Here is a 26,233-nt window from a genome sequence, read left to right as displayed (position 1 = left end):
TTATCCAAAAGTACCAAGCGGTTCTTCCTCTTGTCCTCTTCCCATACAGCTTAACCCCACCTGTTACACCCTCCCTAACCCCAACTTGGATATAATAAACCCCAACCATAGTCTCTTGGTGCGAGCCAGAGTTCCTAACAAAATCCGGGGCAAGCAGCCCCAGCTATGATCCCACTAATACCCCAGTACAATGTGCAGGGTATCCTAGTACCCCATCTGTTCCCTTAACGGATAGATTCCAAAAAGGGCAGCAGCTTCTCCCCCTCCATTATCAGATGAAGTTCATTGCTGGCTCAGGATAGCCATTAATTCCCACAATTACTGATATTTATACCTTAATCTGTCACTTTGTGAATCGGACCTCTCAAGCGGGCTATCCAATCCTCCTTTTGCTGTTTTGTCTACTTTCTCCATTGATATGATATGATATGATATGATATGGCATTTGTAACGCGCCTATACACAAGTGTTTCATTGACAACATCAACCATTCACACGTTTTAGACTTCTGAGATATGCGATCAACACCGGAGGCTGTTGCGCCTTCGCACTCATCTTCTTCAACTTGTAGCCATGCCAGTCCAGCTTTTCGGGATGTGATCCTGCATTGCTTGCTGTCTATTGAAAAAAGGCTTCCAAAAGGAAAAGTCCATCTATATTTGATCCCCCGATCTCGTAATACTCTGACAACGGTTTGCATCTCTCGCCTTTTCTGGAGAGTGATCTGGGAGAGGTCTTGATAGAGCCGGATTTCCGTCCAGTTATAAGTAATCATACTTTGTTCAAGTGCCGTTCTCAGTATCTGTTCCTTCTCATGATAGGAAGTGCAGGTAGCCAAAACATCAGGCGGGCGAGCACCAGGATCGCTCCTTTTTGGTCTGATGTACTTGGTCTATAGAGATTGGAGGCTTCTCCTCCCCTGGGAGCAAATCTGCGAAGATTTGGGTTACCTCTTCTCTTTGCTGAGAGTCCAAGACCGTTTCTGGTAGATTTCTCACTCTGATATTCGAACGACAGGACGTATTCTCCAGATTTTCATATTGAAGTTCAAGATTTCGTGTTGCCGTAGCAAGGTCCTCCAATGCAACGTCTGTCTGTTTGCTATCCTGTGTCAGAACCTGAACTGCCTGTTCATTGGCCTCAACCCGCTCCCCAAGATTGGCAACGTCCTTGTTGAAGTCTGATAGTGATTGTTTTATTTCTGACGTAAACGATGTAAATTGAGCCTGAAAAGCTACTGAAATGCTTGAAAGCTGGCAGCAAAGTCCTCTTTAGCAGTCACCATTTCCGTTTCCTAAAAATCGGTATTTTGGGAGTGAGCGGATTGCTTCTCAGCAGCTATAGAAAAAGTGTCAGAGGTCGTTGCACCCCACAATTTTTGCAAAGGATTTTGTTCAGTAAATTGTTAGAAGGCAGCGATTGAATAGTCTTTTTCTTTCCCCTCAGCATAGGACATAGTGAGCCAGAAGAAAAAAGAAAAAAAAACACGTTTAAAAGTCAATGTTACTAGTGCGGCTGTGTAATCAAGAGAACCAATGTGCGCAATGTGTGATACTAGAAATAGTTCCGTAACGCAAGCAACTTGACCATCCAATTAAGCCAGATGAGTGCCCTAAAATGTACCACAGAGCCCATGCTGTGATCCCTAGTAATGGAGTTTCCCAAATGAATGCCAACTAGCCTTAAACCTTTATCTGTATACCTTCATTGGAATAGCTTTCCATACCCTCCTTGGCCTTCACCACACGCTCCAGACCGTCTCCCTGGGAGCGTTGCACACATTTCTTTCACTGCTATATGTTCAAACACACAAAGGAAGAAATGATTACCCCTCTCTACATAGGCCTGGTAGTTGGAGATGGGAGTGGTTATTACAGAATGTTTAACATACACCTGACATAAAGATCACTTACTCAGGGAGTAGCAAAAAAACACCATATAAATATATTACAACAAAATGTAGCTATTTTAATAATACTGGTACAAAATTTTAAAAGGACAGTACTCAAACGAGACTGAACAAGTGAAAGCATAAACAATAAAATCAAAAATGAAACTGAAAACACAGGTTACAGAAATCAAAAACAAACAGGGATATGGATCACTAAATGAACAATACTATATGAGGTTAATTCGTAAGGCTATTGTGGTTAGTAGTCTTTTTCAGAAATAGTCGACATGTTTCGGCCATATGATGCATTAGACACTATCTCTGGTGTCTTTTCACAAGTTGATGTTGAGGTCATCTTCAGGACTAGGCATTTCTTCTGGGAAATCTTCGAATAAATGATTAACCCCGTATTGTGATGCTGTAGCAGCGTCACAGATTTATTTTTCCAGGCTGTGTGAGTAAAAATGGAGTTTGACGTGACTACCTATATAATTTCTTTTGACGTGCCCCTATGGAGGTGGCAGGGGACATCTTGTCTTTCGAATATGGCATCTAGTGCAACATTCACAACGTCGTCTCTCCTAAAAGGGAACGGTATCTGTGTGATGGTAGAAATGAGGGATTCTGTTCAACTCAGATCGTGCTGATTTGGTCGCAATGACCATACAGAGTTCTATCAGACAAAAGTAGATTGTTTATAGGGCAGAGTAAAGCATCTATGTTATCAGGTAGCCGGGTTGTGTGGTCAGGTGCATACGGCTTACCGGAAGGGTTGTAAGGGAGAGAAAAATGAAATCCCCATCCATTCAGCATCTATTTTGGCTTCCCTACATCCCCGGTAGCTTCCCAGTTAGAGTGTTCTTCCCTTCTCACTGACCGGTCCCTGTGGTCTCCTCCGGACAGCTTTGCTTTCAACTTCTGCTCCGCCGACACGCTTTCCTTTGACCGTGAGCCCCTCTTGCACTTCACCTTCTCTTCGTATCTCGCCGACAGCTCTGCTTTCTCCCCGCTGTCGGTAACTCTGCTTCTTTCAGGCTCCCACACCTGGGGCCTTCTCACAACCTGCCCAGCCCTTGGCTCCAAAGCTTCTTGGGATCAGCTGCCAACATCCTGACTCTCCTGCAGGACCCACCACGGCTGCCTCCTGGAATGCAGGATTCTCCCTCCAGGCCCACAACGATCGGCCTCGGCTCTCTCCTGCTGCTCGCTCTTCTGTTGGACTTTTTATACACCTGCAACCACTTGACAGGTTGCAGGTTTGAGTCCATAATTGAAATGGCCTAGTGCTAATTAGTGGCGCACTTGGGACATGCCTGATCTTTACAATACTCTACAGGCCTCTTCCTCTTCTAAGTACTAGATTGTATTGAATGAGGGAAAATTAGCATACATGGTTTGCAACAGCCCACAAAGATCAGGGGAGGGTGAAGTGGGTTCTCATAGGGAAAAGGGTATACCATGTCTCACCTATGGATATCCTCTCCCCAATCCCCAAGGACCCTCCACCAGGGGACCCTCGCTTGCTTCTCCAGGATCCAAAAGCGCTGGCCTTTCCCGGCCACGGGAGAAGAGGATCCAATGGGAGTAGGTGTGAGGATACCCTTAGGTTTCTTACAGGGCCAAGCATGCTGCATCTCCAGTGCTTGTTAGCCCTTTGGTGGTGGTTCCGGCCACAGAGGCCCCCACAAGTCCCAACCACCACAATAATCCTGACACATGGTGACTATATTCCGACAGATGAAATGACCATTCCCGGTGTGCATTGCATGCTCAGAAGGAATGCCCATTTGAATTACAATTACAGACGTGTTTGATACATTTGTGGTCATTCTTATGTTCCTAAAATGCACTCTGTTTTTAAGTCAAGCAGCCAACAACCTATACTTGGGGCACCCACATTATTCGACACCAGGCTCCGACTCTGAAGTCCCACACACAACACTGACAATCCACTCTACCAACCCTGCTACTCACACGTGAAGGAGGTTGGGGGAGGCTGGAGTTACCCTAATAAATCTCATCAATTTCCAGCACTGACCAGGTCCCACTGGGTCAACGGGGTAAGGGGGGTGCTGCCCACTGGTTGGTTTAGAAGGTTAGAACCCACAGATGGCAACAGCACTTCACCTTCCGTGGGTTTGGCACTCATCCCAATTTTTGTTACCATTGCAAACATTTGGTGGGCACCTAATCATTGTGGTTCGCCATATTCAAACGTTATTAAGCTGTGTCTTGGGTAAACACACAGGATAAGTCTTAGCCTTGAGCAAAGACATCATTTTCAAACACTCACCCAATGTGGTATTTCCCCAGATACGCTAAGCTCAGATTAGGCAACAGCACATATGGTCTAGCTGCTCTTTAGAGTTTCTAATGCAAAATCACTACCGTAGAGCTCTGTGCCAGGGATGGTTATGGATATTTACATTGCATTAAAAATACAGTTTTAACTAAATAATGAAAATAAAATTTAGTTTAGAAAAATAGAAAACCTTTATCGAGTGTGACGAATCCCAGAGTATTGTCACTGCTTCCATGGGGGAAGCCTCTTCCCTTGAGGCCTGGGAGGTGAGGCCACTACCCAATAGACCCCCTGGAGAGGTACTCAGCGGGTGGATCTCATGGGGAGGGGAAACCCTCCATTGGACCAGTGACAATCACCTTTGGAGAATGTGGTATTTTCTTCCCTCATCTCCGGCCTCCCCTTCCTTTAACCTCCCTCAGTACCCTGTGATCGCCCATGCTTCTATCTATGTAGTAGCGAGGAACTCAATTCCTAGGAAAATACTGAGATGAGGAAGAGTGCCACTGAACTTTGTGATGATCATCGGTACAGTACTATGGCGAGAAAGAAGGATGGAGCAATGAAGAATCCCTATCAGAACTGTCACACGCAGTCTAGCTGTTGGAGACTGGCCATTGGTTATACAGAGTACAAATTAGAAGACAGACAATGTCATTAGTCAAGTCAGCCCCCGAGGAACCGAGAGTAAATTTTGAGTGTGGCAGACGGAGAAGCACAGAAAGCTGCTGGGGACTGGGACGCCAGTGGGGAAGACACCGCCATCTGAGGGTGCTGTCAGGCACCAGCCAGGCCACGAGAAAGTAGACAGAAGCCAAGTCTACTTCAGACTTGGCACGCCTCCTGGAGGGAAACCGCACACAGACCGACCCGCTGGAGCAGGGACACGGACCAGAGCTGGAGCGAGAAAGAGCAGAGGTCTGCCCAGAGAGTGAAACGTCTGAGGAGGACGCCACGCAATAAGAGCCCAAAAGCAAGGTACGGGTGCTGCCTGGGTCCATGAGAAGGAGTGGAAACCAAGCAAGGGGAGCCTAAAGAGCATCAGGGACCAGATGGGAGTTAAAGATGGTAAAATATGGGTCAAAGACCCCAACCTAGATATAAAGATACAGACATATGCCCCATCCATAGACACTGGCAGGAGAGTAAACAAGTGTCCTGGAAAGCCAATATAACGGGGTCCTGAGACACAAGTGAACCACAGAGACAAGACCAAAGTAAATGGGTCTGGGATCCTAACACAATCAAGTAGGGAGAGATTGAAAGAATGCAGACACATGCTGCATCCATAGACACTTGGAAGGGGAATAAACCAAGTGGCCTGAGGAGTCTACAAAGAGGTTTGTGACCCAAGTGAACAACAGAGGCAAAGCCAAAGTAGATGCGTCAGGGACCCAGAAAAAAACCAAGAAGAGAGATTGAAACAAACTGTATAAACTATCATATGTGGAACGGTACTTAGCAGGAGAGTACACCAGGTCTGTTCAGTAGGACAGTGAGTTAAATTGGGGTAGAGAACCCCGAAGCAACACACCAGGGTCTGGGACCTATATGAAAGTGGGCAAAGTCCACAAAAGCCAAGCACAAGGGTTTGGGACCCATACATGAGAGAAGAACAGGTTACTTACCCCTGGTAATGTTCTTTTGACTGGATGTTCCTCCCACATATTGCTCATCTTTGACACTTGGCAAAAACAATTCAACAGAGGGCACTGTGCATCGATGGCGTTGAGTCAATGTCCCTCGAAGGCCTCTGTCGAGGATGATGTCATCAAAGGCATATATAGCACGTGCATGGCCGGTTACCTCAGTTCTGTTTTTCCCCCCTTTAACAGCAGAGATACCAGTAAAACACAGGAGTGACTTGATGGAACGGAAGCTGTAATAGCACAGGAAATTCTACAGAGGGGTAAGATGGGATAGTCTAAAGAACGTTACCAGTGCTAAGTAACTTGTTCTTCGAATGGATTGTGTACTCCCACGTATTCCTCATCTTGACAGACTCCCACAGCAGTATTTGTTTTGGAGGCGGGAATAGAATTAGAAATCATATTTTCATGGACGTAGTGAAAGACTGCCTTGCCAAAAGTACCATCCTGACCAAGCGAAGATTCCAGGCAATAATGCTTTGTGAATGTGTGGAAGGAAGACCACGTTGCTGCTTCACAAATGTTTTTAATTGGTGTGCCCCTTTGCAGGGCTGTAGAGGTAGCCATGCCCCTGGTGGAATGGGCCCTTAAACCTTCCGGGGGGTATTTTCCTGTCAGCCTGTAACATTCCGAGATTGCCAGAATTATCCATCTGGATAAGGTCTGTTTATTAACAGCCTGACCAAGCTTATGTCCTGTATATCCAATGAAAGGTCGGTTATCAATACGTAGCTTAGACATTCTTGATATATAAAAGCTTAACGCTCTCCCGGGGGGCGGGGGGGTCTAACCTATGTAGTCTTTCCTCCTTCTTGCCAGGATAAGGTGGGGGATAGAAAGAAGGTAGCACAATTTTCTGACGTATATGAAAATCAGAAATGATTTTGGGCAAAAATGAAGGTTTGACCCTTAAAACAACCTTAACCTTGTGGAAGATAGTAAACGGTTGTTAGGGAGAATTCTCATAAATGTGCTAATGTTCCTTCACCTTAGAGACCCCAAGCAACTATGTTGGATTTTGAGGACTTAATTTTTTTTTACCTGGAAAGAGTGTGAGCCTTTTTCCCCCCACTATTTCATGTATTTTGATGTGTATTTTACTCTTGTGTTCTTTGGTGTTGGAGTTTTAAGATAACTCCATAGGCATCTTTTCATGTGTGTTACACAGCACCCTCAGTGGAGTGACACAGGGAAGTCTTTTTTAGACTTCCCAATGGTTTAAATACCTTCTCTGGGATAAATCAATGTTAGATTGACTACTAGTCTTTTTAAATTCCTAAACCCAGCACACTATCTTCCTATAGAGTGCTGGAGGGGTTACCTAGTATCCCCTGTGTCTAGAAACTCACGTAGCAGTCAAATGCTACCCTTTTCTATCGAAATGGCCGGTGACAGTGGTTTTAGAACAAAATACCATTAATTTTCCCCCAACTGCGAACACTGGTTCCTAAAAATCGCGTGAGCCATGTTTTTCAATATGGCACCTTAAGCCCCTTTGTTTTAAGCAGGTCAAGTGGCACAGTGAGTAGAGCGCTCACTTTGACATCAGTGCAGATCCTGCCAACGCAGGTTCGAATCCCGGCAGGGCCAAACTCAGCCTTTCATCCTTCCGAGGTCGATAAATGAGCACCACACACCGTGGGTAATAATAAGCAGCGCTCAGATACCAACTCCTGGACTGTTGGTTTGCCCGGTTAAGCCCTGCTGCAGATGGCTTCATACTAAAGTACTGTGCCAACACGATTGAGAGAATGCTTCGTGGAACTTTCCCAACTGACAGGCCTAATCAGCTTGAGACCCAACATATGATTCTTTTTCGTACAAACTACTTTTGAGAACTTTGCCAAAGACTTTACCGTTTACTTCAAGAACTGCTCTTTCTTATCCAAGACACTGGTCCATTGACTTTGGCCTAGGTCTATTGAACTGAATCGAGTCCTCTAGTGAATTATAACTATTTGCACTGCCTAAGAAAGTAATTGTGATCTATTCTATTAACTTGTGCCTTTGCCTTCCCATTCAAAGTGACTCAAATGCCCTTTGGCTCCAATTTCATGGGAGCTTAAATTGTTCAGAAACCTATAGGTTTTGTGTTGAAGTATATTAGTGTATAATATTAAGTTGCCTCCTTCTAGTGAATGTTTTCTAAATGATTGTGTAATAAACGTATAAGTGTTTTTACCAAGAAACCTTGAATATAAGTGTATACTTGAACCACTGTGATTGTAAGACCTCTGTGTAACTTCGTGTACTGCTCACATTCCCTCTTGAGATAAGACTGGCTGCTCAGCTCGCTACCACAAAACTGTGTAGTACAGACGTATACCAAAGGTTGGTTTTTGCTTACACATGTAGTCCTAATTGTATGTGGTGGTCCCGGCGGGTACTGCATGCAATTCTGCCTAACAACGGTTGCTTGGACGAAAGTGCCTGCTGCTCGCTCACTCTACGTGCTAAAGTTAGAGCTACCAAGAGAATGCTTTTAAAGATTAACAACCTTAAAGGATATGAGTGTAAGGGTTCAAGGGTGCACACATTAGGAATTTTAAAACCATATTAAAGGTCTCAAACTGGAACCTGGAAAGGAGATTGGTGGGGGAGAAGGTGGACACATTGATGAGCCCCTTTAGAAATGATGTCACCAGTGGAATTTTGAAATAGGAACATTCCTCCGTCGATCGCTTAAAGATGGCCAGCACCACGAAGTAGCCTTTAATAGTACAAATCTGGAGCCCCAGATTATCTAAAGATAGAAGAAAGGATAAAACATCTGGTGTTTCACATAGGAAAGGATCTACATTCTTTTCCCCGCAACAGTTGAAGAATTTATTCCAACGGCAACGGTACAAAGACTTTGTTGCTGGCCTTCTGGCCGAAAGCAAAACCTCCATTGCGTCATCCGGGAGATCCCAATGCTTATATCTCAGCATTTTCAGAAACCAAGCATGAAGGTTGAGTGTCTTGACCTCTGGATGGAGAACCCGACCCTCCTCTCGTAAGAGAATGTTCTCTCTTTGTGGAAGATGCATCAGAGAACAGGACAAATGGACGTAAATTTGACTGGCCAATCCTCTCGCCCTTCCAACTGAGGCATAGCAAAAAGATCTACCCCTCCAAGGTTGCCCACTAAGATGAAAAGGCAGAGGTTGCCTAATAATGGCACCTAAAGATTTGGCTGCCGTCTTTGAGGTCTGCAACTTCTCAAAGCTCTCGTCAGCCTTGTTGCCAAAAAGGTTAGACCCGTCAAAAGGCATGTTGAGCAGTCTAGATGGCACATCAGATGCAACACCCAACTTTTTCAACCACGCAAATCTGCGCATAACGGTGTTGATAGCCATAGTTCTGCTGATACTATCTGCAGAATCCAAACCTGATTGAAGAGACTCGCACAAGGCCTCATTGCCGTCTCTAACAATAGCTAAGAAGCCGTCTCTTTCATCTCCTTCGGGAATGTGCTCAGCTGCCATGGAAATGCAGTCCCATACAGTGAACGTATACTCCCTGCAGAGAATACCTTCCTTGCCCATCCATATGTGCGTTTGTCGTCCCAATCAGGAGGAATGGTATGGTACGCCGCTTGTTTTGATGTTGCAAGTGGGATGTTTTGACAAGTAGTCGGGGTCACTACTGGAAGGGCGGTACATCTTAGTTACGTTTTTATCAACTGCCGAATTGGTCTCCGGAGTCTCCCAGTTCCTGGCCACCCTTTTCTGCAAGGCTATATGGAAGGGTGAAATTGGATCTGTCTGTGGACCTTTGTCAAGAATGTCAGTAAGGTCATCCTATTCATGTGGTAATGGAGGCCCACTCCAACCCATGTAATCCACCACCTTTGATATGGGCTGCCTGTAGGATGCATCTGCATGCTCCCCAGCCTCTGGTTACCCAAACTCAAGTTCAGGTGAAGTATCTACCCCACTTGCAGTCTGCAAACTTTCATAAAGGTCCTTCATCCTGAACTCTTCTGAAATTAAACTCTCTGGTACATTGGGTGTACCATATTGCAGGCCAAAGGGGGCTTCTTCAACAGACCGCTCCTCTTCTTCAAAAATTGAAGAAAGAGACTTAAAAAGTATTTCTTAGACATTGGGGCATAGGTTTTGTCTGGAATTATTGATATTGGCATAATTGGCCTCGACAGCCTTGATAGTCGTTGAGGTTTTCTTTATTGGCACCATTGATTTAGGAGGGGCGCTCAGCGTTGACGGCACAGCTGGCGTCAAGTCTCCGGCATCGATGTCGAGGGTTTGGTAGGCAAGGTTGTCGATGGCGTTGATGGACCTCAAACTCGACTTGTGCTTATGTCTCGAATGATCCTTCGATGAAACATCGGATCGAGGCCTAAAAGGCTCACAATGTGGATCAGGCCTTTTTCCCGGGCTCAAGGGTGTGCAAGACTTAGGACAAGACCTTTCCGGCTTCTTTCAAAGGCTTGGTAGGAGCATGGCTAGGTTTTTGTTTTTCAAAAATCTTAAGCATTTCAGCCCTGAAGGCTTCCCACTCGGCCGGAGTGGATTGCTTGGTTGGGCAAGCAACTATTTTGGGAGAAGTGACCAACGCCGAAGACGACAAAGTCGACCTACAGTGCCTTCTCTTCGACTTCTTTGAGGATGAAAAAAAGAGTGGTGTAAGCCACTGCTTGGCCTTCTTCCTCTTAGAAGAGTCGCCTCTCAACTCGTCAGTGGAAGGTTTCATGGATCAGGTAGGGGACTTTTTTTGTTTTTTTTAATTTATTTTTTAGGGGTTTTGCCTACCTTCAGCTTCCCCTGCCGTTCCCTGAAGGCCTTTCCAGTCAAGGATTGGCACTTCGAGCAGTCAGAGGTGTCATGGTCCGCTCCGAGGCACCACAAATGGATACGTTGCGGATCAGTCAGGGACATTTTTCGATCCGCAATCTCAACACTTTTTAAAACCAGACTTCAGAGTCGTCGGTGGCGATGATGAAGACATTGTTTTTCAAAGATTTTTAACAAAGACGTCACAAGATGTGAGGCACACCGAATTTCGCCAAAGCCAATGTTGTCACAGAAAAATGGAACTGAGGCCAACGGACGATGTGCGTGCTATATATGCCTTCAATGATCATCCTCGACGGAGGTCTTGGAGGGACATCGACTTGACACCATCGATTCACAGCGCCCTCTGCCGAAACAAATTCCAAAGCAGCTGAAGCTGGACAACAAGTGTCAAAGATGAGGAATACGTGGGAGGACACAATCCATTCAAAGGAGTAAATGATCAAGGGGCTGAGGCCCAAAACAAGTTGGGGGGAGCCCGACAGAAGATAAAGGGGGTCTGAAACCCATAAAGAAGGGAGAGAAGGGCTGTTAAACAAGTCGCGGAGAAACCGAAACAACCAAGAGGGATCTGGAACCCATGTGAAAGAGGCATTTGTTGGAAATCTGAGTAACTTGTGAACTATTTGTGGAATTGCTTGTTTCTCATACCAGGAAATTAACTTTAAAAGGCCTGTATCCAGAGCGAGAGGAGGCGCCTTCTGGATTAAGAAGACACCCAGGTTTTCCTTTCTTTAGTTTAAGGGGCGGAAATAGGTTTGGACAGTGGACTTATTATTTAACGAGACATGTTGACAGAGTCCTTAGTGTTTTAGTTGAGGCAGGGCAACCCCTCATAGAAATAGGACAGGATAGGTTATGTTTCCTTTTATTTATTCTATAATAAAAGTCGTTGATAATAAACATGCCACCACTGTGTCAGACTCATAATTCTGCACCCTTACACGACCCTAATCTCGTCTTTCATCGCAAACCTATCAATTCTACTTTTATTTTACTTCTCATTTTAAATTCACACATTGTTTCTCTGTCTTGCTATGCCACCTAGTAGACTTTGCTAGCATAACATGACAGTTAAACAATATGTATTATGTACTTTCCCACACATTACTATGGCAGTTTTGCTTTTTTCTTAAATGTTCATCCTCCCACCTGCAACTCCCTTACTGCCCCTTCCTCTAAACTACACACTCTTTGCCTTTAGTGTAAAATATCAAGTCAAATGATCACTGTTAATCACTATAATAGGATTTTTTTAAAACACATTAATTAAAAAAAAAAAAAACAGTTTTCCTCTCTATTTTTTAAATCAACGTTTTCACAAAGATAATAGGACTTATTACGAGGTGGGCGGTAAGGGGTTGCAGGCACCGCTAAAGGCGCCGGAGCTGTTAACCCCTTACCGCCCTATTACAAGGTCCCCTTGCGGGACCCGCTCTGGACGTCTGGTTTTACCAGACGTCCTTAGCGGGTCACGCAAGGGGGCCAGCATGCTAACAACGGGCCCGTCATTAACGGGCCCGTTGTTAGCATGCTCCCCATTCCCATTGAACCTTATGGGGGCTCAAATGGGAACGGGGATGGTCCGGGTCCAGGTTCCCTGAATGGGGAAATACCAGGCCCTCCAAGGTCGGAATGGCCCGGTATTTCCCCATTCAGGGAACCCGGACCCGAGTTTGGAGGCAGCCAGGCTGCCTCCAAACTCGTAATGCGGCCCAATATGACTGTATAGCCTGTTGGATATCATGTATCAATTGCAGATTCTCATCCAGCCACCAAGCGGAAACCGCAGAAATATTTGAAATCATGCTTGTATGGTGCCTGGAGGCACCACTCATTTCGTTTGGGTGATATTGTATGTAAATATGTGCTCTGTAAAGCACTTTGGATAAAGGCGGTTTTTAAATAAAACTTCATCTTTATATCAGTGTACCTCTCTCAGAAATTGGCAGCATGATGTGGAGTAGAATGTGTTCACCCTTGCGGGTGTGTCTTGTGGCCCGCCTCAAACTCTACTGCATATCAGAAGCTGGAGATTGCCTGCTTAGTCACAGCCACCCCTTTGGACACGTGGCCAAAATTCACTAACAGTTGTCATCCATTCTGGTAAAGGACAAGTGTCCTCATAGAGTGAAGTCTGGAGTCGCTCCTCCATGTAGGAAGGGTGTCAGAGGAAAGAAAACTATAAGAAAGTTTTTACTGAATGTGTTAATTGCTTTTAGCAGAAAAGAGCACTTTACCCAAACCGTCACTTTTTCCTTTGTAAATAACATCTGAGGTTTGTCAGCTTTAAGAGCCGCAAATCACTTCCTTTCCTGGCCTATGCAATAGCCACTAAAACGACAGCTTTCAGGGTCAGAAATTCGGTGCAAAAGCAGGGCTATTAGGTTTGCCAGGATCAAATTCAGGTCCTACTTTGCTTGCATGTATAGTGCAGGTGGATGGCAGAGGGCCAAGCCCTTCAGAAATTGCACTACAATTGAGATCACGAAAAAAAGAAACTGCTTGTGCTTCCACATATAGACAGCAAAGCTAGTTATCCCCTCATTCTTGAGATGTGCAGGCCCTTGCACCAAGGTGAGCAAAATCCATTCCTGTACCCAACAAAGTAGAGAAAGAGCTGATTGGCTGCTGATCACGGTGACAAGATCAAACCCCTCTCAGCCGAGGGTGGGAGGTCTACCAGTGAGAAATCCACAGCCAGTCATACCCCTGATCTGGACGGCGGCAGTTGAGAGGGTTGCCATTCAAGCCCCCCTCCAGAGCTAGTCTGTTTCTAAGCAGTCCGCCTTTGTCTCATGCCATACCGGCTCAACAAGAGGCTTGCCAATGTTTTCTGGTCTCTCATAGTGACATCCCAATGCAAAGAGAAACCAGTAAGAAAGCATTCGATAGAGAGCAATGTTCCAGCGCCATACGCCAACCATCAGCAGGCTGAGAACCGACCACCAATATCCAGCACCCCCGGAGTCTACGACCTGCTGCCTATGGAAGCAGAGCAGTGAAGAGAGAGGAGAACCATGGCACCACTACTATGCTGTCAGCAGGTGAGCAATGCAGTGCTGCTATATAGCTGCAGCAAACAACTTCTGCCAAAGGAACAAAAAAACACTAGCCCACCCAGGAATAAAGCAGGGAAATTTGCCGTTGCGGCGCAAAGACCAAAGCTTACACACATGAACTCACTCAGCCTCCCGGGCTGCCACTGTTTTTCGGGGGTGGAGTCGCTCAGAAGAAGAGGGCATGCATAGCCTCCTATTTGTAATTTTGGCTGACTTCAACACATCCCGGGAGGGGGTAACATGGCCAGATTGGCCAGGGAAGGGAGAACAGGGAAGGGAGAACCAACCCAGAAAGGGGGAGGGATATAAAAAAGAACTACATTATCAGATGATGTAAGAGGAGGTGGTAGTGGACAACCAAGAGACCAGCAGGATGTAGTGAGTGAAAATGGTACTGCAGTGTGAGCATGCTTGTTAATGCGGCAAGTGGATTTAGAATAGTTAGTGTAAGGAGTGACTGTAAAGTGCATGGTACCGAGTAAAAGGAGGGTAGCTGAGAAATATATTGGCCTGAGAGTAGAAGAGTGGATGAGGGATTAAAGAGTGGAGGCGGGAGTAAAGAGGAGAGCAGGGAGTAGTAAAGGACACTTTCTCTGGCCCAGATTATGTAGGTCTGCATATCACACCTTCTGCTGCCAAATATGGTCCACTTGGATCATCGTCCTCCTGTGGAACCTACCCTGGCCAACCTGCAGCAAGGGAGATGGAGGGAATACATAGGTCCAATTAAAATTCCATGAGATGATCAAGGCATTGCCCAGATTCTCCACTTTAGGAATCTCCCTTGTGCAGACACTCTGACATTTCAAATTGGCATGAGTCTCAAAAACCCCACTTGTGGCTGTTCCCACTTTTCAAAAACGTGGTGTACTACACTCTGATTCAGAGACCACTCGTGCATCCTCCTGCTCCTGGCAAGTAGTGCGACAAGGTCAGAAATCTGACCTTGTCATTCGGGAACAGGGACCCCTCTCAGCCTGTGGTGGGAGGCCCAGCAGGATGGAAGCCAGAGATCGCCCCACCCTAGAGGTGATGGTGGCAGTTGAAAGGGCCTCATTTCCTGTCCCCTTCCCAAATGACTGCTTATGTATGAGAAATACCAACTTGCTTCAACCCATGCCTCTTACAGAAAACGCTGGCCGAGTTTTTTCTTTCTTTACGAACACCAGCGGTAAGACCACGGCAGTGTCAAGAGATCCCCCATAGGATTACAACCCATCAGCGGGCAATGGTCTACAGTTATCTGAGCCACAGGGAGAGAGGGTGGCAACGAACGAGAACCTGTGAGATTTTGCATGCTGCAAGAGACTCCTTGCACTACTCCCAGTGCCGTTGCACACAGTACCAGCAGCACCACAGCATAACGGCTTCAGCCAGGACTTACATAACAGAACAGTTGAATTCACGGAAGAGGCTATACTTTCCTTGAGGGTAACTTCCTTGGTTTATAACACCTCCCAGGTAAGGAATAGAGACAGTTTGGCCAGGGCAAGTAATCCAATGGAAGAATGAGGGAGGAAGATGAGAAGGCCACCAAGTTGAGGGTTGTTCAGGCGAAGTTAAGGTGGCAGACAAAGAACAGTGCAAGGAAGTACAGTGGACTGGAATGTGGAGGCAAATTGAAGAAAAGGTGAGGTATTGGTTGGTGAGAGAAAGTGTGAGTACCAGGTGGGTGAGTGAGTGTTAGAGGTAGTGTAGAGTGATTGTAGAGAGTTAGCGAAAAACTCTTGCGAGAGTGAAAGGAATGCGAGTAGAAGGTTGAGTTGAACAGTGTGGAGAAGGGAGAAATAGTGTGGAGGAAGGAGTCATAACGTCAAAATGTGAAGCCTGTTAGTAGGAGTGCGAGACATTGGAGGGACAGAGGGGGAAGAAAGGGAGAAGGTGGGTGGAGATGGACGCAGGAGAGTAGGAAGGGAAGCATACATTTGGAGCTAAGGAGAGGAACATCAGCACATGAGAGGAAAGGGAACCAGTCGAGTAGGAGTGACTGGAAGGCACGTTCCATAACCTTATTAGCACAGACAACATTGATAGGGTAGGGCTAGTTAAGACTCTGACCAGAAGACATGGTTAAACGATAAGTCTTTATTCAATTAAAAGAAAATGGCTCACTATCCCCATCGCTAAATCGGGGGTTCCCTTCCTAACTAAAACTAAGGTGCTCATCAGATTGTCAAAGTAACAAAAAATCAGTCCTCCGTCCTAACCTGTCCAACTAACTGGCCCCATCACTAGATGTAAAGGAAACAAAAAACAAAAGTGTTTTCACACCGGAGATCGTCAACACCTCGAAGTAGACCCCGTCACCTGCAGACAATCTTCAGAATTAAATGTTCATCCCAGGACATGGCTCTCAAAAAAAAAAAAAAGAAATTGGAAAAATTCAAAATCCAAGTCTGCCTCAGTTCCTCTTGTTACAAAGTCACTCAGTTCATGAAAAGTTTCAAGGGGTCAAAAATGCTTTGTGGTAGTTAAAGGTTAGCGTGGTAGTTAAACCTTTCAATTCACTTTTATCATTTTCTTGGTTTTTATTATTATATATAAAAATTGTGTCCCTGGGGACACCTCGGCCCTTGTGCATGCTATTCAAGGATTCTCTAACCCCTGGGCTTCTCTTGTCCATTTTTGGCCAGGGGTTGTGTCCCTTTTTCCACCTGGGACTTTTCAATATGGTTCTCTTGGCTTTCACTGTTCTTATCCGTTTTCTAATCTCACTTTACTCTTCGGTCCTCGCTCAGGTTGTTCACAGGTTCACTAGCTGGTGAATGCCTTAGGGTTTGGGCTTCCCCATAGCAATCAACCACCCGCCTCACCTTCCTGTGTGACCAGCATACCTGTTCTTTAAAAACGCTTCAGCAAGGGAGAGTCGATGATGGTATCAGCTGCGTTTGTCTTCACTTGCCATACGAGTGCCTCTTGTCGTGGCGATCTTCTCAGGGCCTCGCCAGTGCTCGTGGCACTCTCTCCTTCTCCGACTGTTGGTACGGGGTCTGCAGAGCTTTCACCCACAGTTTTTTCTGAATTTGGCAATGTTTTCACAGGCTCCGGGCTGTTTTGACAGGCATTGACTTTTATCAAGAGCGATGACACAGACAGATATAAATCTATGCTTGTTCTCACAACTACAATCAAAACTAGAGGTGAAATGTTCTCAATCAAATATAAGTGCTCCAAAGTAAATGTTCAATAATTGACAATCTCTATCTCAAGATCAATAAAATTCCAATGTCGTCTTGCAGCAATAAGGACTGATCAAGCCCCAAGGTTACCTTCTGCAGATTCACAAATCTCACAGTTCAAATCACTTGCTGGTCTCGGGTTTCCCTTCCCCAAGTTCCAAAGGTAACAAAGTTCACACAATACTGTGGTCTTCGAATTCCCTTTGCCAAGATGAATGTTCCCCAATTTTCTTCTCAGGGTTCCCTTCCCCAAGATTTACTTTCAACAGCTTACTTGTTTCTTCACCTTACCAGTTCACAAATGATCACAGGGTCTACTTGACCCTTCCTTTGGTTAACTTCACCAATGATGCAGCTTTTTGCTTCTTTCCAACCATTAGTGTTGTCTTGGCTAAGCGTAGTTGTCAGACCACTCGGTCCACCCATCACAGGTCACGCAACCAGCAACCACCCATGCTTTAAGTCTTGATGTTGGAAATGTTTACGCTAGGAAATGTTCTGGTCTAGGCACAGTTGTCAGACCGCACGGTCCACCCATCACATGATGCTCAATAGTTCACAAGACAATGCTTTCATTTCATTTTTGGACTTTCGTTTGCCTTCCAAAGTGGTTTCTAACCATGGGGCACTTGGCTCCATTACACGGGTTCAGCAGCCCCTCAGAGTGCCCTGTGGTTCCCAGTCTCTTTGAGAGCCTTACTGTGTTGCAGCTGCTCCGCTCAATGCCCCCAGATCCACACGGGAGAAGCAACTTGCCCGTTTTCCAGCTGCTTCTAGGTATGCCGGCCTTAGGGCTCGGCTTTGCTTCCGCTCCTCAACAGCTTCTGCTCTACACCTTCCTCTACAAAAGTTCCCGGTCCTGCTCAGTCCGCTCAGCAGGACTCCTGTGGTTTTCAGTTGCAGCTTTAGTTTCTCAGCTTCTCGTCCATCAGCACGGCAAAAGCTTGGTTCTGTTTTCGTTCTGTTCTCGTTCTGCTCCTGCACTGCCTGCATCTCTCGCATCTCTCACCTCTCTTTAGGCTTCCCTGACTTCCACACTTTATACTCCCTTTCATTATTAATGGGTATTCCTAATTGCCTGACCTTCTTTAAGCCCATTATTGTGACATAACTGGACTCTCTTCTTCATCACAGTACCAGAATGGTGTTGACAATAGGTAATCTGCATTGCTCCCATTTGCCTCTTCTCGTTATTTAAAGGGAAATTACAGGGAATGATAGAATGATATTGACAATAGCCCATAAAGGGTATGGGAGTGGGGGGTAGGGTAGGTCAGTATTAGGAAAGGGGGATACCACGTCTCGTCTTTGCTCTCTCTCCAATCCCCATGCACCCTCCACTCAGGTGAGCCTCCCTCGCTTGTGGGTCGGGATCCAAAAGTAGATGCGAGAGCACCTTCAGGCTTCTCACAGGACCCACCACCCCCTCTCTTGTCTCGCCTCCAGGCTCTCTTCGTTTCGCGCTCCAGCAACAGCATCTGGTCAGCACAGCTCCTCTCCCGTTCTGATTTGCATCAGGGAATCTCCTCCTCCAACTGAGGACTTCAGCATTTTTTAAAGAGATCAGCAGCGAGAGGCCACCTATAGTTGATTATATCGTATTGTGTCTGCAGAGAGTTCAGCAGTGATATCAGACAAACAAAAATGCCTTATTATCTTTGTAACTTCTGTGCACCCCACCCCCATGGTTCCATGTCATTTCACCCCCACCCCCCATTTTCTAAAAAATGTGATGGCTTTTTTAGAAAAAAAATGAGCGGAAAAAAATGTTAAAAAACATCCCGCGACGAAAGGACGTCATACCCACCCCCCATATAGAGTATAGATTTCACAGGGGTTCTCATTATACCCAGGTAGGCCTCTTCCCCAAAAGGGGAGTCACTCCCAGTGAGGTCCCGCTTGCGCAAACCCCTAGGGAGGGTATTGTAGAGCGGGCCCTAGCCTCAATTGGGGTGGCTCCCCCTTGGGAAGAATGGACGAAACTCCCAGATTTGTCACAAAGCTTAGATAGAAGGCAATTGCCATTAGGTTAATCTTTACAGCAAGCCAGCGACTAGTCAGTTGGAGTCAGTCAGTAGGAGTCAATAGTCTATCTACTAACCTGGGGATAAGGGATGCCCGGGTTTAAGTGGGACATGGCAAAACTAGACGAGAACCTGAGGTTCGCCGAATGCTCTGCCAAATAAATCAATAAAAAACCTTGAATCTTCCTTGGGAATTGGAGTGTTATTTCAGCCATCTGTGGCAGTAGTCACATTCACAGCACTTGAGCGACTCTAAATTACTATGTATACAATGGAATAGGTTACCTATTGCACTGAGGTCATATTGCCCATAACTGTGACTCAATAGCCTCCAAAGTAGCCAGAGTGAGATTGTGCTCTGCAATAGCAATTAGATATGGAGCCTTCCATGTCTCTCCAACCTCTTCTCCATCACTCCCACAACATTGAGGTGGGCACCCCAACCCATCATGGACACATTCATGACTACCGGCTACTTTTTCCCCCACCAGCTCACATCCTGCAACAGAGCAGCTCTTAAGAGCAGTTTGCACTCTCAGGACTGGCACTACCTGAACTTCAGCTCTCACTGCAACATCCCTATGCAAGGCTTCTCTTGAGGAACCAGCCAAATATACAGGAAAATCAGTCCATACAACCTCAAGAACGTCTACGCTGCAAGCACACCTCCCAGTTTAAAACTGGCAAGCATATGCTTAAAAGGTTTACAGCAAAGGAAATGTTTTTCTCTGTATCTTATCCCGTACTGCTCCTATCGTTTTTAACTGCACATTCAACTTGATTTTATTCAATCCATTTTATCCCAGCCATTGCAAAAGCCATATGCTCTGAAGTGCAAAAAGCAGCCTCTCCCAAATCGACAAGGCAAGGGTACACCTCTGCATCGGTAATGCGTAAACAGACTGCCAAACTGCCATCACCTTGGTGAAGACCCTCGCTGTCGATATCCACCCAAATGCTAACACCTCGAATTGCCAACGCGCAATAGTGGCACTAAATCTCAGTTACTTTAAAGGAGCTGGTAAGAATGGGATATGAAAATACACATCCAGGAGATCTTGAGTGAAAATCCGAAATTTAGGCCAAATACATAATCTTCGATTTTCCTTCTTACATTTACTGGAGGCCTCTCACAACTAAGATGGGTCTCAATTTCCTTGGTTGACATTTTGGGATTAGAAAATATTTTGAGTGGAAACTAGTGTGTTCTAGCTTTTCATGTGCTTTTTTTGTGCCACCTTTTTGAGCCACCTGCTCTGCCTCTTGGAGAAGCTCTATTTGGTGAAGATCATGTGGCTGATATTGTAGTGGGCACCTTGGAGAAAGGTCAGTGTGTGGAAGGTTAGTCTTCCCAATCTGCAAACCCCACCAGTACATGGTCACAGACTTCTACTCCCTGACAAAGTCACCAAGCTGACCCTCCCCATCCCCCCACTGGTTTTAGGTTCTGTGAGGACACATTTAAATTGCTTTGCTGGGGCAGCTGCAGCACAAGGAACAACAGGCTGTGTCACCAAATTCATGTGTCCTCTGCCCTTCAGAGGTTTCCTGGATAACAGCCCCTGCTAAACTGAGGTTTTGGAGGATTCACTGGCATGGGCCTATTGTACTGGCTGTGACAGATTGGCTGTGGCCAACAGGCCCAACAACCTGGATGTCTGCATTCACTCCTTGAAGTTACCCAAGGCATGATCCACCTGGTCCACAAACAGCATGCACCAATGAAAAGGCATGTCATGATTTCTGCCCAGACAAAAACTGGATAGCCTTAGCCAACCATTGTGCCTAAAACTAGTCAAAGTCAGTATTTCCCTGGTTACAGAGTCCACATCACCCAGACTTGACTGAATAATCTACTTGGAAAATGTGAAACTCTGATACCAACACCTTCACTGACTCACCACACAGGCAGGTGATCAATGGCCTCCTCTACCACTTTCTACCTGCTATAGAGCATACGGGTACAGAGTAGTTAAACGTTTATAGACCTCAAAGCTAATGAGCCCTAGATGAACACCTTCTTGGCCATGGCATCTATTCCCAGTTGACTCCCTATATGGAAGCAGGTTAGGAAATATCTTAGGGCATCCCGAAAATCAGCTGCATTCACCACCAGAGAGTCTGCCACTTAGTGAACAAATAGGTTTAACGGGTCTCTCTTCACCAACATGTATTTTCTCAATAAGCATCCATTTGGTTCTGTACCAACACCAAACTCTCCCAGATGGTCGATGTGGGGTCCTTAAAAAACTCCTAAAAAGGCAGGAAAGGAGAGTCCGTCTTTGGCCCCTACAGCATCCCATTAAATATTGTATCCTAATTCATCTTGCACAACATTAACAATCACCTTAACTTCTAAACACTTAGCTGTCCACTGAGAAGACACATGTAAGGTGTAAATTTGACATTAGGGCGTACAGGCACTGAACATTAAGACGGGTAAGATGCCCAGTACAATGGCATCCTATTAGTCCCAAAGGACCTCAGCCTCAACATTGTCTTGCTTACAACTATCAAAACTGCACTGTGCCCTGATAAAATGCTCTTCCAATTCACCAATGTAAGGCGTCAGGTCAAATGTTCGAATGCATTTGATCGAATGACAAAATGCTCGAGTCAATTGGACTGAAAACAAAAAGTTTGAATTTTTTTTAAAATGTATATTTTTTTTTTGCTCTAGTATAAGTAAGAAAAGGTGTTTTAACACCAAAAACAGGGGTTTCCCCCCACCCCAAAAAAAATGTGACCCTTTTTTTCAGTCAAATTGACTCGAGCATATTCTCATTCGATCAAATGCATTTGAGCATTTGACCTATAACCCCAATGTAATGCATGCCTCCACCTGGAAGCCACTGGGCCTCCATGACTCCTCCACCGCCTTACCAGACACCATACATCATGCCGCACTGGGGTCCCAATAGGTCATTCCACAGTGTCAGAGGAAACATCCCAATTTAACCGGTCCACAATGACAGCCTGCAGTTCCCTGGCTAGGGTATCGGGAGCCTTCTGCTCCGCAAAACTATGTGCCCAGGTCTCTGGATCCATGCTGCAAAGAAGGCACAGTGGTACGTGTAGTCAGTTGTTGACGCATCTCAGTGAACATTCCTAACATTTCAGGTCAGCAGACTCACAGTTCTTGCTTGCATAACATGTCCGCAAGAAGAACAAACAATGGCCATGTGTGTTACTAATGGACAACATCCTAGGAAACTAACTGCATGCTTTCAGGTCAAGGCCTTCTCACTCGTTTTGATCAACTAAGAAAAAAGCCAAACAAGTAAAAAAGGAATACAAAAAAACCCAAAAAGGATAAAATGTAAACTTGCTTGGCAATTGGAGTCAAAACTTTGAGGGAGTTCTGAAGTCCTGCTAGTTGTGCCTTTTGAAAAAAGGCACTATTGGGCTTGGGACTGGTGGTACCATTAATACCTTGGGCATCACCCTCTCTAGTGGGAGGCAGCTAACCTGAACTATGCAAGCTCTATTCAACATGTCACAGGTTCTAGCCTGGGGCTAGGTATTTTGAAGATAACGAATTAAAGATAAAGCACTAGAAGGCCTCTGTCGTCCTCCCTCTGCCTCTCTGCCCCTGAGAAGTGTCCTACACGTGGCTGCACGTCTCATCAAGGATCAACGCAGATACAACCACATCACCCCTGGCCATTACCAACCTTCACTGGATCCCACTGTATCCCACTGTACGCACAAATCACCTTCAAGTCTTGCTGCATCATCTACAAGGCAGTCGCCCTCAAGTCACCCAACTACCTCAAGGAGAAACTCAGCATCTTCGGTGGACAGTGCACCACCAGAAGCAATGACACGTGCAGACTTGCAATCAGCCGCTGCAAAAAGGGAAAGAACCAGAAAACAAGCGTTCTCGGGCCATGCCCCAAGACTATGGCACAACCTCCACGTCAGCATCAGACTTGCCCCCACACTCAATTCAGAAAATATCTCAAGACCCACTTGTTCAAGGAGTCTCTCTTCATCAACATCTAGGCCATCACTAGGCACATTCTGCCCCTATCCTCTCCGTCATCCTGTACAGCTGTACCCCTCCTCTGTGTCCCACTGTATCCTACCCCCGCTGTATATGTGTTCTGTTGTTGCCTCTGAAAAGCGCTCAGTCATGCATCTGTACTGTTGTATACCTCTGCAACGTGATCTGCTGAGTATCTGTATTGTTGTATAGCTCTGTAAAGCGCACCGTTGCTTCTCGAAGCTAGGTCTGTGCTCAATAAATACAATAATAATAAAAATAACAATAAAAAGAATCATGGGAACACAGGTAATCATTACAACATATATGGTATCCCTAACTTGCTATTAAATTGGAAGGGTCTGGGCTACTTGCAACACAGTATGCCTCACCATCGCTCGTACATCTTACTGGGTAAGGTTACTTGCCTAGGAAAACATGGTGTAACTTCTAGACACCTCATCCTGAGGGACTTCAGGCATCCTAGAGAGAATGATACACAGCAGCACTCTTAGTGAGGACTTGATGAAAACTAACTAGTGAAAATATTTGTTAAACAAGTACAGGATGAGCAAATGTTTATGGTGCTCATTCTAGATCCAAGGCTCATGACGTTTAACCTAACAAAGATCCCAGTGGAACAGAACATGTATAATTTTGTTACAAGTTGTCAGAATCTAGTGATTATAGTACAGTGAATGATCACAAATAACGAGCAGTTTCTGAACGAATCACTCAAAGTCTTGTATAATTTGTGTTTAACATTTTTGTAAACACTCTAATCATTAACAATATCGGAAATTCACAATTCAATATCCACAACATTCCAATTTAAATGGCAAAATTCAAACAGGAAAATTGGACTTGTGAATGTTAATGTCTGAACATTGTGTCAAATTCCACCCACCTCTAGCTGACACTTTGTAACACTACTCTAAAAGGATAGCATGTCCACTTAGCGTGTCTTCCTTTTACACAGATTACACTCAAAAATAGGTGCTTTGGCTGCATTGGTACCAAAAAGAGAATGAGCCCAGATTATTTTAAAATCAAACTTACCTATCCAAAGCCGAAGCTCCAAGTCTTGCTCTGATGACATCACTTGTAAGAACCAGTGTTGGGCCTTGAAGAAAGAGAATAATAATTACATTGAAATGTTGTAGTGTTGTTGAGTAGTAAAGCTTGATTAGTCTTGGCTATGTGTCACTGAAAGTAAAAAAAAAAAAAAAAAATCTTCAGGGAATTATTGGTCTAAGCTGTTGGCTCTCTCAATTGAGATTTTACCTTCTTCTCACCCTGCATTTTGCTCACCACCATGCTGTTTTGGAGAGTTTCACGATGCCTAGCACCATTTATCTTTAAGCTAGAACCCTTGGCAAGCATCATTCATCTTCCTACATACCACTGAACATCTATAACACGCACATGAGAAACTATTTATGGAGCCTAGGAACTCCTGCCACTTTTCAAACACGTAGGGAAGCAGTTGCCAAGCAGCTAAGGCCTGCTGCTTAAAATGGCTTGTGGGGTTTCAGAAAACACAGAAACATGTTGCTTTGGATAAATGGAGGTGCAGGGAGGAAGACTGAAAAATACTTTCATGATACACAAAGCTCGGTAAAAATAAATATTTGCAATAGCAGGTAAGTAAGGCCATTTCAAGAGTCTCCTGTGCAGGGTTCGAAATAGAGGGGAGCTAGGAGCTATTTAGCTCCTACTTCTAGCACAGTAGGTTATCTTGAAACCAACAGCTACCAGGAGCTACTTTTGGATCCTATGGCCAACTGGTGCTTTCTTAACATGTAAATGTGATATTAAATTTGAGTATTTGAGAATGTTAATAAAGAAGAATTGGAACACATAATATACATGTAAACACAATGGTTCATACAAAATGGGTAAACCGTTAAAGGAGCATCTCTGGTAGCTGCTGGTTCCCATGCAGTAGCTCCTGCCTACTGGGTGATGCCCGACACCCAGGAGCTGGTTTTAGCTCCTGCTCATAGAATCTCAGTTTCGAGCCCTGCCTGTGGTCTTAGTCATGAGCCTACTTGTTGGAATCATTCGCGCAGGCAAATTTCAACCAGGTCCATCGGGTACCAAGTTTGTCATTTTATACTACCCTTTTATACTTATGACCTGTATAGGCTCAACCAGGAGAGGAGACAGTTTGCCTCATTACATGTTAGCCGGTCCGGATTTAGCGGTGCCGGTAAAACTGTACTGGCACCGTTTTCCGGACCGGCTAACTACGTGTTTTGTAGCCATGTCGAGTTACGCCCGCCAGGTCTGACCTGGTGGGTGCAACGCCACCGGCCGCACATGTACGTGGAAACACCGGCACCATTACTGCATGGCGCCGGTATTTGGACTCCATGGGAATTGGGAGTAACGGAATGCCGGCTCCGGAATAACCGGGACTGTAATGCCCCTAAATCCGGCAAGTACGGAGCCGGTAAATCCCCACGAGTCTGGCGGCAACCACCGGTTTTACCAGCACGGCTACGCCAGACTCGTAATGAGACCCAGTCTCTTAAAAGAATCAATGGTATATACCGAACGTACTAGCCCAGCATTAAACTGGCAAACAGTGGAGTCAATTAAATCTAATCCCAAGAGGAGTACAAATTGCACATAAGAAACCGAATATCATTTTTGGACTCAAACTGTCTTTTGCTTCCCTCTGTCACAATTGCATATTATACTTAACAGACCAGTTAAGCTCAGCCTCATTGGTTGTGTTCTACAGTGCAGCATCTTCAGAAACAGATAAGAGGTGGCACATGCAATAGGTTGTAGCTAAAATTGGAAGCCATTGCTCTTTGTAACACGCCTGGAGATACATTTGGCCCCGTCTGAAGTATTCGGTTGATAACATGCGTTACACGTGCACTACTTCAGGTAACTATAAAGAAAACCAAAAGAGATCAGCAAATCTAGAGGCTTAATTATGGTGAGGTCTGGTTGCCAGAAACCCCAGTTTTGAGTGTCTGGCCGTGATGAGCAAGGCATGCAGCAGTGAAGGTCCTGGTTAACCAGGATGCAGGATCATTAACAATGTCCTGAAGGTTGACACACATGGACCTGAGCAGTACCGAGTGTGTTGCCTCTGGCAACAAAGTAACTTCAGTCCATGCTGATGGGTAACTCTGCATTACTGGGATGGCCTTATACTTATGGGAGCTTTGTACTGATGCATTTCAACAGTTAACAGCATGGGCTCTAATGTTGAGGAAGTGTTTGTGCAGGGCCAGAAAATAACTAACATTGGTAAAAGACTAGAAAAAGCCATTTGCTTCTAATTCATAAAGATGTCTCTTGACGCACTCTTCAAGTCTCCTAGCC

The 26,233-nt window shown here is 45.4% G+C and overlaps 1 protein-coding gene across 6 annotated transcripts in view; it reads right to left on the bottom strand.

Moving 5' to 3' along the window:
- The window catches only part of PNPLA6 (patatin like phospholipase domain containing 6), a 1,092,789-nt gene that overhangs the window by 695,000 nt on the left and 371,556 nt on the right, over positions 1-26,233 (bottom strand). For all 6 annotated transcript variants that reach the window (XM_069603923.1, XM_069603925.1, XM_069603924.1 and 3 more), the window contains exon 22: positions 23,948-24,011. In XM_069603923.1, the coding sequence (XP_069460024.1) occupies positions 23,948-24,011 (64 nt within the window). The remainder of the gene's footprint in view (positions 1-23,947; positions 24,012-26,233) is intronic.

Source organism: Ambystoma mexicanum, chromosome 3q (assembly GCF_040938575.1).
Source record: "Ambystoma mexicanum isolate Mex_15411 chromosome 3q, UKY_AmexF1_1, whole genome shotgun sequence".
In the NCBI taxonomy this organism is placed as follows: Eukaryota; Metazoa; Chordata; class Amphibia; order Caudata; family Ambystomatidae; genus Ambystoma; species Ambystoma mexicanum.
Note: the sequence above shows the minus strand (reverse complement) of the source record. Positions and strands in the feature narration are given on the sequence as shown.